We start from the raw sequence: 15,468 nt of genomic DNA, 5'->3' as shown, positions 1-15,468 counted from the left end.
TAGATAGATAGATACTTTATTAATCCCAGTTTCTTTGATTTGCGTCCATTGCGGGACTGTCTGTAGCCAGTGCCTAGTACCGATGGCTTCGGACACAACACGCAGCCCAGGGCGACGTGCACATGCACTCTTATTCACACCGAGCGTCCACCAGCTACCAACCTAGGATGTGGTGGGACACACGCGACAGTGAACCCAGGTTCGATTGACTTCCCCGATGCTGATTTTTTCTAAATGAATTTATTTAGTATCGTTATTGACGTAATAAAGCATTTCTTTGGTTTGTGTATGATAATGAAGTGTATAGCAGAAGCTCTGTGAAATTCGATAGCAAACAGTTCCAGCTTTTTTTGTTTGCATCTGCCACAACAAACTACTGTATAATGTTGGTACAGCCCCCCAAACGCCACCTCCCCTGGTTCTAGGAAAAGATTACTATGTAGAAGGGTGGCACAGCGGGTAATGCATTCCTAGCGTGTACACTTCTGTCGCAGTTAGATTTACCAAAGCGTTTCCTGGAAACTTTTTAATGTTTTCTCTTTGTCGACTGATCTGTCGGTGTCGGTTTTGTCATACAATGCAAACCAGAGTTGGCGCCATCTAATAATAATGAGCCCATTCTGCTCCAGACTTAACACTGCATGGGGAAAAAAACAAGTTCAAAATGGCAGGATCGATTATTTGTGATATGTGCTGATGCTTGTCAGAGCTTAACGTAAAATTAAAAAAAAAAGTACTCTTTAAAAAATCTACTGCTCCGAATAACCGCAGTGATCTTTGTCAATGGCACTTATGAGGACTTTTTACAGAGCCGTTGATTCAGTAATCAGCTTCACTGTGTTGAAATTTCTTGCAGGCAGTTTTAAACGGATAGTGACGAGAAACTAATTCATCTGACATCTCTCTTTAAAATATTAGTCAATCCTTGAAAGACAACTACCTTTGCGCAACGTCCACTCTGAAGTGGGAAATTCCAAGTGTTTATTTCACTTTCAGTTTCAGCCAATAATAAAAAGCTTAGGCCTATGAGCGACTTGTGGTAAATTCCCATTTGAGCAGAGGACGCCTTAAAGGTAAGCACGTACGGAATCGTCTCCGGTGGGGCGTTTATGCGTATGAAAGGTTTAACTGTCAAGTTATTCGCCGCGTATATTTTCTGCCACAAACAGCTAGTGGTGCTGCTTGATCTCCGCCTTACGCCTTATGAAGCCGGGATACAGTCAAGCGATTCTCGGATCTCACTTTCGGGTTCCGCGAGTCACAGGGCGAGGTCTTTGTTACTTTCTGTTTACCAAGGAAACTCGACTTGCTAAATTTTCATAGAGATCCTGATGATGTTAGCGAGCTGGTGGATCTGCAGGGTAAAGAAGCAGAAAGTACGCCGTGTTATTTTTAAAGAGAAACAGATTCGCATTTTGTGAATTTTATCAACATTCCGTTGAACTTCCGTAATTTCTTCTGCATTATTCTAATCAAATGCACCGAAGCAATGCATCCCATACAGTGATTAGAAACGAGAAGCATGAACCCTAATATTTAACTTGCATTTTTTTAAGATTAACGATCAGTGACGTCGTTGCCTTTAGCAACCAGAAGATGACACTGTAGTGCTAAAATCCTATCTCTACAGATTAATAATAATAATAATGCATTTTATTTATATAGCGCCTTTCCCATGCTCAAGGCACTTACAAAATATAATAAAGAACGGCAGCGTATACAGTATATAGCATTGTACAAACCAGATAAATAAATAAAGAAGATTAAGACAGTGAATTCTGAAAAAAAAAACAGACAACATAATTGATGGTCTAGCACACACACACACACAGGTTACATTAGCATCTTGACAGAGAAGTAAACTGAGAGAAAGGTAATAAAGTCAAGTAGAGCTAAAAGCCTTCCTGAACAGATGAGTTTTGAGTTGTTTTTTAAAAGAATTCATGGAGTCAGCTGACCTGATTAATTTTGGTAGGTCATTCCAGAGTCTGGGCGCTATACAGCTGAAGGCCCTGTCACCCATGGAGTGTAGATTAGTGAGGGGCACAACAAGATTGCCAGAGTCAGAGGACCTTAGTGGGCGGGCAGGCACACTTTATTAAACTTTATTAAACTTTCTTTCCACATACACTGCAATAACAGTGAAATTCCTGAGCTATACAGACATAAATGGTAGTTTAACAGTAGCGCAAAATAAAAGAAAAAGTGCAGTTGACAATACAGAAGCAGCTTACAGCAGAATTAAACATGAAGCAGCAAACATGATTAGATTACTAAGAGTTTAATGACCTTATAGCCTGGGGAAGAAACTGTTTAAAAAGTGGATGGGGTGCCCTTTAAGGCTCTATTAAAGTTTACCATTGAGCAGGAGTGAAAAAGTATATGCTGGACAGGCAGCATCAATGACGATGGATTTAACCCTTCTCAGAGATTGGGTAGAATAGATGGTATGGAGCTGTGGAAGGTCAGCCCTAGTGATTGTGAAAGCAGTACGGGCAATCCTTTGGAGGAGTTTGCAATCTTGACGATTCATCTTGCAAAACTACACCATGATGCATCCTTTAGAGATGTGCTGAATGGTGAAGTAGTAGAAGTATACCAGTATTTTAGTTCCTACCTCACAGTTCTTAGCCTACTCAGCCTTTGCTGAGCATTTTTGAGTATGTAGGTGATGCTGATGGACCACAAGAGGTAGTTGTTGGACTCCCAGAAACCTGAATCTGTTAACCTTTCTTTACAGTTGATCCATTAAATAAAAAGTAGAACTTGATTGCCTTTGTTCTTCCTGAAGTTATTGTGGTGTCCTCTTGTTTTTTTGATGATCAGGGAGAGATTGTTGCCATGGCACCATATGGTCTGCTCTTTTTTTCTCCCCTTTAGAGGTGGTCTCATCATCCTCGCCACAGATGAGGCCTGTGACGATGGTGTCATTCGCAAACTTAATTATGCTGTTGCCCTCTGAAATGAAATGGTTTCAAGTATGAATTTTTATGCAGTTGTTTGAGCCATAACCAGTGACCAAAGTTGCTATGAGTTCCATGTCCAGAGAAACAACCACAATTCATCATTGATTTCAGGAATCCCCCACAAAATGGAACAAAAGAGATGATAAGGGATGGGCAATTCATCTTGTGCTACTAATAATTGAATAGGTGACCAGATAATTTAGAAAGGCCAAGTTACCCAGATGCTCCAAGGCAAGAGAGATGCACTGGGTTATCTTCTGATTAAAAGGCAGTATTTAATCTGCGACCATTTCTAAAAATCTGTCTTCTATGGACAATTAGACATAAAGCTTCTCAGAGAAAGTGTTGTTTGTATTGGGCCTGAATCTGCATTCATGACATAGAAGTGAGAAATGTTAAGTTTTGATTTTTTATTTATTTATATTTGTAACATACTGTATATACATTTTTTTCAGGTTACTGTTCGAACAACTCAGTTTTTGGTAAGGAAGAATCTAGGGGTTTGAAGGTAAGAAACATTTTTGACTATTAATTCAGTGATCATGGCTGCAGACAGCAGTGATGTGTTGCATGTTGATTAGATTTGCAAGTGACCTTAAAACAAACTAAAAGCACCTCCAACTTGCATATGTTGATCTGGGGAATGACCAATAAGTTCAGTATTTCTTCAAAGTTCTCATTCCAGATATTGATGATATCCCCAGGTGAGATCAGCTTTCCCCCTCATTTGCCAGAAGGGGATTTGGGAACATCCTGCCTGAAAGTCTTTCTTCATGGTCTCATCAAACATTCCCAAAACCAAGAGCGGCATTTGGGGGTGGCAAGTGGGGCAAACGCTCCAGGTTCCGATCCTAAGGGGGCCCCGCTTTTGAGGTCCGCATGTCCTGTTCGAGCGGATTTGTCAAGTTATATTCTCCAGTTATATTTTGGTAAAGTCAGCGAGTTATCTTGCAAAAATTGAGCTGACCACTGTAATGAGAAAATCTGGTGTATGTTAACATTATTTTTATTAAATTCACGTGCAAGTTTATACAGCCCACACATAACGGTAACGGCTTTTGACTTAACCGGCTCTGCGTGGGGTTGGTCAGCCCTAGGCCCTGCACACCTCTAAGGCTGTCTTTGCCCGAAACCTGGGTCTTTGCTTCAGCTACTGCTGCAGCTGTTGCCCATATGTCCTGCTGGTATCTCCCAGTCATTTCTGTAGACCCACCTGCTAATGATGCAAGGCAGTCATCTGTCTTTGTTTAACTTTATAACCTCCATTATTGTTGGTTTTCCCCCCAGTATGTCCTAGATTTGACACCAGTTTCCACTAACTCACACCTCCATATGTCTGCCTCTGTTGCAGAGGTCTTTAGCATGGTTCATTCATAGTTCATATGAGTTATACAATATGCAGAAGAAGCTATTTTGAATGTTTCTGAAACAGGAGGATTTACAAAGAGTCACCACCAGAGCCTCACAACTCCTTTGAATGCTCTACAGCTGTTTGACAGGTGCTCTGTTTGTCAGAGCCAACTCACCAGCAAGTGATGATCAGCTGATTGCTCTCTATATATACCTCAAGGTTGTAGCCCTGGATTAGAGAATAAAGCTTTGAAATGTAACACTAACCTTTGGTCCATAATGCTCTGGAACCATGCTATGTTTAATCATGGTATTTCTAATGGATAATCCATCGCTTGTTAAGAAATTTAATAACAAGTCATTTTGTGCATGTGTGTTGTGTATCTGTTTACCCTGTGATGGGCTGGTGCATCTTCCAGGGTTTGTTCCTGCCTTGCTGGGATAGGCTCCAGCTTCTCCATCTTCCTGCCTTTGCAAAGTGGGTTTGGAAAATGGATGAATAGATGGATGCAGTTCAGGTAGGCTGTTCTTTCTTATCTCGTCCCTCCAGGTAATTTAGTCATTGCCCCGTGAGCTCTCATAGAGCCAGTAGGTGGTACGATTTAAACTACCAGGCACTCACTGGCAAACATCACTCACAGGAAAATGGGAAATTACTAGTGCAAAAGCATCAGTTATTACCTTAAGCTCTGATAGGTCAAAGCCATCACTCGTGAATGGTTTTTTTATAATTGTTTATTCGCCTGATGCCTTGATCTATGTTGATTTACACTATTTTACAGACACTTTTGACATGAGGATGATCGGTAAGTCAAGTGAATGGCTTAGGGTCACACAATTAGACACAGAAGTGAATTAAATTGATGACCTTGTAGTTTAAGGTTCAGTGGCTTCCCTACTACAATATAAAGTTTGATTTTCACGTAACTTTTTTTACGCTTTACTCCCTTTGACATTTTTATGATGTGATGAAAAACTATTCCACAGCACAGACATTTTCTTCCTCTTGGTATTCACCAAAAATTAATAATCTCCTTTATGTATGCATGCATTTTTTTAATCAGTTGCACTTGATTAGGACTTACAGTATATGTGCGCTTTAGATTTGGAGAGGTGTTAGGGCATGCATGAGGGGAAAAAGAATGAATGGGAATAAACTAGAGAGGAGTGGAAAGGGCAGGAGTAGCCATGGTGTCCACAAACCCTGAGGTCCACACAAACACAAATAGACATTTCACAGGATTCATCACATCCAGGTCATTGCCTCTTCCAGCTTTTGCCATCAGGCAAGAGATAAAGAGCAATGAAAACCACCTTAAAAACAGCTTTTATCCAAAAGCAATCATGGCCCTGAACTCAGAATAAAACTGCTCCATATCATTCTCCCAATGTGTAATCCATCCATTTTCCAACCCGCTGAATCCGAACACAGGGTCACGGGGGTCTGCTGGAGCCAATCCCAGCCAACACAGGGCACAAGGCAGGAAACAATCCTGGGCAGGGTGCCAACCCACCGCAGGACACACACAAACACACCCACACACCAAGCACACACTAGGGCCAATTTAGAATCGCCAATCCACCTAACCTGCATGTCTTTGGACTGTGGGAGGAAACCGGAGCGCCCGGAGGAAACCCACACAGACACGGGGAGAACATGCAAACTCCCCAATGTGTAATATAGACCTTAAGTCAACCAGTGCAATTTGTACATTAAACCAGTGCCATTTGTATATATAACAAGTGCAATTTGCATATTTTGTAAAGTACTTTTATTACTATTCGGTTTGTTATTTTCTCTCTTCTTGTCTTTTTGAATCTTATGCTTCACACTGAATCGACTTCACCTTCAATTTCGTTGTTCCTTTGTAAAAGTGACAAATCTATTTATCTACAGTGCATCCGTAAAGTATTCACAGCGCATCATTTTTTCCACATTTTGTTATGTTATAGCCTTATTCCAAAATGGATTAAATTAATTTTTTTCCTCAGAATTCTACACACAACACCCCATAATGACAACATGAAAAAAGTTTACTTGAGATTTTTGCAAATTTATTAAAAATAAAAAAATTGAGAAAGCACATGCACATAAGTATTCACAGCCTTTGCCATGAAGCTCAAAATTGAGCTCAGGTGCATCCTGTTTCCCCTGATCATCCTTGAGATGTTTCTGCAGCGTAATTGGAGTCCACCTGTGGTAAATTCAGTTGATTGGACATGATTTGGAAAGGCACACACCTGTCTATATAAGGTCCCACAGTTGACAGTTCATGTCAGAGCACAAACCAAGCATGAAGTCAAAGGAATTGTCTGTAGAACTCTGAGACAGGATTGTCTCGAGACACAAATCTGGGGAAGGTTACAGAAAAATTTCTGCTGCTTTGAAGGTCCCAATGAGCACAGTGACCTCCATCATTCGTAAGTGGAAGAAGTTTGAAACCACCAGGACTCTTCCTAGAGCTGGCCGGCCATCTAAACTGAGCAATCGGGGGAGAAGGGCTTTAGTTAGGGAGGTGACCAAGAACCCGATGGTCACTCTGTCAGAGCTCCAGAGGTCCTCTGTGGAGAGAGGAGAACCTTCCAGAAGGACAACCATCTCTTCAGCAATCCACTAATCAGGCCTGTATGGTAGAGTGGCTGGCCAGACAGAAGCCACTCCTTAGTAAAAGGCACATGGCAGCCCGCCTGGAGTTTGCCAAAAGGCACCTGAAGGACTCTCATACCATGAGAAAGAAAATTCTCTGGTCTGATGAGACAAAGGTTGAAGTCTTTGGTGTAAATGCCAGGCGTCACATTTGGAGGAAACCAGGCACCGATCATCACCAGGCCAATACCATCCCTACAGTGAAGCATGGTGGTGGCAGCATCATGCTGTGGGGATGTTTTTCAGCAGCAGAGACTGGGAGACTAGTCAGGATAAAGGGAAAGATGACTGCAGCAATGTACAGAAACATCCTGGATGAAAACCTGCTCCAGAGCGCTCTTGACCTCAGACTGGGGCGACAGTTCATCTTTCAGTAGGACAACGACCCTAAGCACACAGCCAAGATATCAAAGGAGTGGCTTCAGGACAACTCTGTGAATGTCCTTGAGTGGCTCAGCCAGAGCCCAGACTTGAATCCGATTGAACATCTCTGGAGAGATCTTAAAATGGCTGTGCACCGACGCTTCCCATCCAACCTGATGGAGCTTGAGAGGTGCTGCAAAGAGGAATGGGTGAAACTGGCCAAGGATAGGTGTGCCAAGCTTGTGGCATCATATTCAAAAAGATTTGAGGCTGTAATTGCTGCCAAAGGTGCATCAACAAAGTATTGAGCAAAGGCTGTGAATACTTATGTACATGTGATTTTTTTTTTTATTTTTAATAAATTTGCAAAAACCTCAAGTAAACTTTTTTCACGTTGTCATTATGGGGTGTTGTGTGTAGAATTCTGAGGAAAAAAAATGAATTTAATCCATTTTGGAATAAGGCTGTAACAGAACAAAATGTGGAAAAAATGATGCGCTGTGAATACTAATCAACAAGCAATGCCTCGCCACTCTCCAAAACTATGATAAGTTAGTGTTACTACCATACTGGAATTTTTGAGTAATTAAATATATAATTTTATAGAAAAAAAATATTTTTCATTGAGAAATTTTTTAGCAGTGACTTACAAACCTTACCAGATTTGCAGATTTAAAAAAAAAAAAAAGCTTTAGATATTATTCCAGAGTATTTTGACTTTTATCCAAGATCCATTTCCTTCCTGTGAAGATTAGACTGTACCTTAGGCATGTGATACTGCCATAAACGAAAGCCTGAGGTCAATGGTGTGTTCATTCAAGACAAGAGTAAGGTGTCTGTCTCGGGGAAGTCACATGATTTCCTTTAAGATCACAGCTTCAGTACACAAGTGAAAGTCACCGCTGAATGACCCCCAAGTGCAGCACTTGTTTTCTACTGATCTTTAGGGTGGTAATCTTCGGGTTAAGGTGAGGAACTTCTATGCTCCAGTTGATTGTTCCTGCAATTTTTAACTATTTTTTATTAGAAATCTGTTTTGCTAATACAGGAACATGTATTTTAATTTGGTGGCTTAATCATATGCACATCCTACTATAAATTTGTTTTTAATTTTCTGAAAAAAAAATGTTTCAAAATAGAAAAATACAAAATAAAGTATAATATAGGGAATCATAAATTGGTACAAGCCTGCAAAAAGAACATCAGTTATAGACTAATGAAACCTGTGGATCCATAGCCAGAAAGTAATGCAAATAAAAACCAAGTTAAAGATAAGGCGATAAGGATGAGAACCCTGGTCTGGTTTCCTTTATCATTAACAGCAGTGGAAAATAACTGTCATAGGTGTTATTTAAATCTTTTAAAATATTTAACCACACCTTTTTAACCCTTTCGGCCCTGGATTTTCTGCTTTTATGGGAAAAATTATTTTGTGAGATATTCTATCTTTGGGGTGTCTAGGAAGCTCAAAAATGAAAAAAACAAACAAAAAAAAATGACTTATTATACAATAGCGGCCAAATACTTCAATCTTCTTGAGGAAATCAAATTGAAAGTGGAGCTACTTACTATATGGTGTACACAGTCCGGAAGTGTCCATTTTTACTTCTGTGTTTCACGGACTGTATGCCATTCTCCCCAGTCTGCGCTAATAGTAGCACGCCCGGTTCCAATGGCTGCAAACATACCTGTGTGTTACAAAAACAACTGCATATTTATGTACTAGTAATAGGATGTCAGGGGGCTTATTATCAGTTTTTTTTTTTAATTGTCTAAACCAACACACGGCCTTTCCTGTCATCTATGTCCTCATTAATCGCATCTTGACAGCACTGTCAGATGTCCCTATCATGGATTTATTTTAAATACACGTTGATTTTTTGTTTTGTTTTAATGTTACTTTTTTGCATTGGATCACATGATTGTCACAATTGTGGCATTATAAATATGGCGAAATTCTCATTCTGTGTTATCTCTCAGTGGATTTAAAAGTGCTTACTTTTATTACTGATTGTTGTCTTTATTTCCATGTAGGCACTAGTGAAAGTTTTTGATGTTCTAGTTATGATCTTTTTTCCATATTTGACCTACAATTTAGTTTTGCCCTTTGGTTCCAATTTTCTCCTTGACTCATTTTGATTTTCTGGTATTTTGAGCTTACCTAAATTTGATTATGATTTTATGCTTCTTTGTAATCTTCTGCTCATTTTTAACTCCTAATATTCCTTGGGACCCTGCATGCCTTTAACAGTTAGTCAGTCAGTCAGTCATTTTCTAATTTGCCGAGTCCTAAACAGGGTCGCCGGGATCTGCTGGAGGTTATTTCACTATGATAGGGCGTAAGGCAAGAACAAACCCTGCCTGGAGAGGATGCCAGTCTATTGCAGAGTTGACACACATGTGCATGCACACACACACACACACACAACACACACTCTGTGGCCAATTTAGGATCGCTAATCCATCTAACCTGCATGTCTTTGGACTGTGGGAGTGAACAGGAGAATGTGGAGGAAACCCATGTAGGCACAGGGAGAGCATGCAGAGAGGACCCAGGATGCAAACCCTGGCATCCTTACTGCAAGGCAGCAGTGCTACCACTATACTACAATGCTGCCCTGTCCTTAACAGTGTGTTATTAATTTTGCATTTCATTTAATATGTTTACAATTAATCAAGCAGTATCATCACACTTTGTCAGTTTGTTTTCCTGTGGAATGCTGCCCTGTTATCAGTTAGGCAAATGAGATGCTGGATGGTTGCTCTGTGCCTTGTGACACATCCCATCATGGTGGCCATGATATATTAGATGGCCACTTGAGTTAAGCTAGTTTGTAAACTTTAGTTTGTCAAAGGAGAGACCTTGCAAAAGACTCGTGCCCAAGCAGTCAATAACAGCAAAATTAAGGAATGTTTCTAGTTTTTACTTTATTTTAGTTCCATTTTGTTTTTACTTTTTCATTGATAATTTTGATGACAAATTTAACAATGTTTTTTATCATGACTTTCACTAACCACAATAATGATTCTTTCGGAAACCTGACATTTTCACTTTGTATAATTTGATACATACAATTTGTCTAATCGGATATTTGCTCTCTCTCTGCTTGAATATAATGGGCTACAGTCCTTTTTATAACATGCCTGAACTAACTTGTGTAATTGCTGATTTCATGCTTTACCTTAAGAATCCTATAACTACGACATACTATAGAACACAAATATCAAAAGGGTGTTGTTAACTATGAAACAAAATACATTTCTTTATATTAAAGTTGATCATTTATATTTAGAAATGAAATTTCAGTATTCACAAGGAATATTTAATCAAACATGTATACAAAGTCAGAATATTGTTAATATCAGATTTTTTTACCATCATACTAAATATGTCTTTAAATTATTCTTAAACCAGTAATGGCACACTGCACGATAACAGTGAATACACTTGACTTGAGCAGTCCTAGTTTTCATCTTTTCTCTGTACATTTAGCATTCGTTTGCTCAGAGGTTGATGCGCTTGCTGCTTCCTGAGCAAATCTTCTTTTCTCTACCCTAGTGACCCACTGCTTCTCTTCTTCGGTCGGCATCTTTTCGTGTTAAAACTGATTAAGTCAGTGTTTGTGTTGCAATTACTTAGTAAGTTTTCTTTAATTTTTCACTTAAGCTGGCACTTAAGTCTTCAATCTGCCTCAAGATTGATATAAGATATGAAGAAGTAGGGGAAGTGACAGCGAAGGTGGTAGGGAATGAGAACAGCACCCGTATGCATGTGCCACACGGCCGCCCTACAATAAAATAAAAATAAAAAGAGGAATAACCTTGGAGGTAATCATCACCCCAAAAGTGGATAGTAGACTTCACGTAGTATATGTGTACCAAATTTCAGGTCAATAGTTCAAACGGTTTGCTAGCTACAGGTGATTTAAAAACCTGGAGAGACAAAGGACAGCCACAGTAGCGTATTATATAAGGAGATTAAATGTTTGCACTTATTTAAGTTGTACATACTCCAAACTGGAGTGTAGATTGCACCTTCTCATCAGAGGAGGGTCTGGCTGATGCCACCCTTCACTGGCAATAAAAGTTAAATCAGCATGCAATAATCAGTGTGAGTGCAGAATCCTTTACTGCAGTGGTCCCCAACCTTTTTGACAGCAAGGACCACTTTATTAGATGCAAATTTTTCCACGGACCGGTCGGAGGGGGGGGGGGGGGGTCAGTTTTATACACAATTTACATAACATTTCTATTATTATTAAGTCATTAAGCAGTTTGCATACGTTTGCAACCTGAGATTTTTCTTCTTTTTTTGCATATAACAAAGACATATGCTTTGCATTTGCCATTCCAACAGATTGCACATCACAAACATTAACATTGCTATCGTTTTTTTCGTGTCTGCCGTTTCTATAGGAGGGTGACAATGAGTTCAATTCCAATGGATGTTTTTCAAATGTTGACAAGCAATAAGCAAAAGGTATCCCTGAAAACCACAGAAAACAAAAACAGCAAAAAAAAAAAAAAAAACAGTACGAGGAAAGTTCGAAGAAAGAATTTTTTTTTTACAATGTTTCTGTTTGGGGATCGTTGTGTAAACGTGCACATCTGAGCTGCGACCACAGATCTAACTGCTCTGTGGATGATTCATTCAGGCATTTCAAGGTCACTTTGTTGTAATGAAAGCATCTGCTGAATGTACTTCGTAGTAACGCGATTTCTATAGACTCGTGTCATATGGGGAAACTGTCGGGACCGTAACAATACTTTGTTGTAATACTCTCTCACCTCGGTCTCTCTCCTCTCTCTGCGCTGCTGCAAAGCCCCGCCCGCCAAGAGTTCTGAAAAGTCTGAGTGAGTCGCCGTTGCCGGCAGTTCTCTCACGGCCCGGCTGTCAGATGGCTGCGGCCCGGTAGTGGGTCGTGGACCGGTGGTTGGGGACCCCTGCTTTACTGTATCCAATCTTACAATACTACAGCTCTATTTTGAGTTGTCTTTTTGTAGACAAATTCCATTTATACACAAGTGCATAATATGTCATAAGCACAAAGCTCACTCGTGCAAGCAAATATTTTTACACCATTACTGCTCCCTGTGTGAATCAGAACGGTGCTGTGTATGAAGTGCATGCTTTGCTCATTTTTAATTCATTGAATTGACCGATTGTAACTAGAAAGGTTCATTTTTTTTTATTAAACCATTCCAAATTTATTTGTTGATTTGTTGCAGATGGCGTTTGTCCCAATGAAAGCTCCTGTTTGCCTTATTGAAAACACTGAAAGTAATGAGCTGCATGTCAATCAAGGTGCTCTTGAGATACTCCAAGCAATCCAGCAGCCGGTGGTTGTGGTGGCCATAGTGGGACTGTACCGCACTGGGAAATCCTTCCTAATGAATAAGCTGGCTGGAAAACACACAGGTAATGTGCACTGAGGACCTTCCTGAAGTGTCCTCATAAGCACTTCACATACTGATAACTGTGTTAATTCATTTATGGATTTAAAGGGGAAGAGCAAACACCACACTAAGATAGATTTGTATTAGATACTGATGTGAGCCAAAAAAAGAGAAAAATTATAACTGTGTATAAAGTGAAAAAGTGTGATTTAATAAACAAAAGATTTTTAGCTGGGAAGCCAAAGAATATGTAATCGTTGTATATCACTGTCATTTGAAGATGAGATATTCAGTAAAAATTCACAATTCAGCTTCAGTGTAGGTTTAATTTGTTTTAATGCCTGAGTCTGTGGAATATAACACAAATAGCAAATGTATACTAAAGTCCTCATCATCACACTAATACTGTAAAAGACTTCTAGCACAGTGCAATCCTTCTGTGTCCATTCGGCATTGTGTTAGTCATACTGTATATTTTTCCCATTTTTGCGTGCTATGTGCAGGACGTGAGAACCCAATACACTAACATGAACACACTTCATCTGTTTTTAGCAAAATATTCAGGACAAAGAACTTGACTTCTGTTTGGAGGCAACCATCAATATATGGTAGGCCACATCAAAAATATTAAAAGAATATAAGGTTGTTATCATTACTGATATCCTTCATCTAAAGTAAGTTCATACAGAAGATGATCAAATGTAATGTTGAATGACAATTAGGAGTGTGCATTAATCACCATCATGTCGTTACCAATCTCTCTTAGAATGTGTTTGAACAGTATGTATTTAACCAACTTGCATACAACCGCCTTCATGTCTGGTTGCACATTTGACATAGTGTGCTACTTTAATAAGTTTCTTAAGGTGTGTCCATATCTCTGTCTTGTCAGGATTTCCACTGGGCTCCAGCATACAGTCTGAAACTAAAGGAATCTGGATGTGGTGTGTCCCTCATCCCAATAAGCCTAACCACACACTAGTGCTACTGGATACAGAGGGACTTGGGGATGTTGAGAAGGTATTGCACTGTATTCTGTTTATTGTGGCTTGACACATGGTTTACAGTTCCTCCTGCTTAGAATAGAATAGCCTGAAACACTGAATAACCACCCATTCATATTCAGATCTGATCGATCCGTTTCAAAGTCACTGAATACTAAAATTAGTCCCAGCATCTTCAGATATGGGGTAGAAACATATCTTTGTGGGACCTAATCACCCTCACCCATTCATATGAGGCCAATTAAACACTAACACTATGCTTTTTGATACAAGAAGAAATCTGGAGAACCTGAAGAATCCTCACACAGACACAGAATATCTGCACACACTACACAGGGAGCTTGCAGCCCTGGATTTGAGCCCAGTATTGTCAAGTGATGAGGTATATTTTTGAATAAACTAAAATCGAGTTACAGGAACAAATGCTGCTTACTTACCTTTTGAACATACTGTAGCCTTTATTGGTGCTGCTCAAGGTAACTGCTTTTTGTTTTTGTGGCTAGTCACTGGAGATTTTTGCGGTGAAATATGTGGCCAGACCATGTTTTTTTTTCCCCACGATGTCTATTTGTTGTGGACCGTGTCAGTTTGAGTTGTCTTTTGCTTTGTTGGTTTCTTTCTTAAGTACTTGTGTGCTCATTAGGTTTTTGCCATTTGATTTTTTAGGATTACCAGGCTTTTCAGAGTTAGATTCTTCTGGCCTACTGACTTGTGAAGTATGTTGCTTTGGCTTCTAGTCCTCACATATATGTTTTATTTTCTGTCTATGTGTCATGATTCCTTCATTGACACATTTTTATTTTCCTTGTGCTTTATATTTTACTTGTTTGCATATTTATATTATTTCTAATCAGATCATCCTTATTTTTTGTTTATTCCCGGTCTTCACCATTTTTTGTTGTAGCAGCCATTTCGCACCTGTGTTTGCCTTGGAGAGCGGTCCTGGAATTAGTGTGAATCACTTCATTGGTTCAATGGTATAAAAAGTGGCGTGAGAGAACCGCAATTATCCAAGTTGGATGGATTAAGATTAAAAACTTTACACATTTGTTTTTCCAAAGACTTCTTGGTCATTGACTTTCGCCTTACTTTTTTGGATTACGGTTTTTAAGTTAACCTTTGGGTTTGATGATCTCAGTAGTAGTCTTCTGGTTACCAGCATTTGCTTCTAAAATGGCTTTACTTCTGTTTATCTCATAATTTTGGTTGCATTTCAGTTTCACTCTTAACAGTAGGCAAGTGTCTAGATTTTTTGGTTCAGATGATCCCTTTGTATTTTCATGATTAGCTACCACATAAAAATACAGAAAAATACCAATAGCCTGAAAAAGAAGCCAAATTATAAAGGCCTTTTGTGTGAGACAATAAGGATCTGTGGCTAAATGCATTCCTTTTTGGACAGATGTGAGAGTATATGCCTAAATAAATTAGCTTCTAAACAGCATGGGAAAGGCACTATATAAATAAAATGTGGTATTATTATTAGCTTCTAAAGAACAAAAATTTAGCAAACAAAAAACAGTGCTACAAGAGAGCGGAGAAGCAAAAAGAAGCACAAGCAACAATGCTTGCTCCAAAAAGGAAAAGTCACATATCAAGTGCATCGACCCAGAATGAAAAAGTGCATGAGCAGATTGACAAATAGAGAAAGGAGTTATCTGAAAATGATCAGAGGAACCTCATGAACCTTACCATTGCTCCTGGCTTGAAATTATAAGGTGAGGAAATGGCTGTGCAGTGG

At 39.4% G+C, this 15,468-nt stretch overlaps 1 protein-coding gene across 2 annotated transcripts in view; it reads left to right on the top strand.

Annotated features, from left to right (window-relative positions):
- Positions 1-822: 822 nt before the first annotated feature.
- The window catches only part of LOC114667311 (guanylate-binding protein 1-like), a 31,054-nt gene continuing 16,408 nt past the window's right edge, over positions 823-15,468 (top strand). The window contains exons 1-3 of one of the 2 annotated variants that reach the window (XM_028822570.2): positions 823-1,073; positions 12,556-12,745; positions 13,616-13,743. In XM_028822570.2, the coding sequence (XP_028678403.2) occupies positions 12,556-12,745; positions 13,616-13,743 (318 nt within the window). In that variant the 5' untranslated portion in view covers positions 823-1,073. Of the gene's footprint in view, positions 1,074-3,449; positions 3,475-12,555; positions 12,746-13,615; positions 13,744-15,468 lie in introns of those variants that run through there. The other variant, XM_051920595.1, reaches the window with a different exon arrangement.

This window comes from Erpetoichthys calabaricus, chromosome 17 (genome assembly GCF_900747795.2).
Source record: "Erpetoichthys calabaricus chromosome 17, fErpCal1.3, whole genome shotgun sequence".
In the NCBI taxonomy this organism is placed as follows: domain Eukaryota; kingdom Metazoa; phylum Chordata; class Cladistia; order Polypteriformes; family Polypteridae; genus Erpetoichthys; species Erpetoichthys calabaricus.
This window is presented reverse-complemented; position numbering and strand designations above follow the sequence as displayed.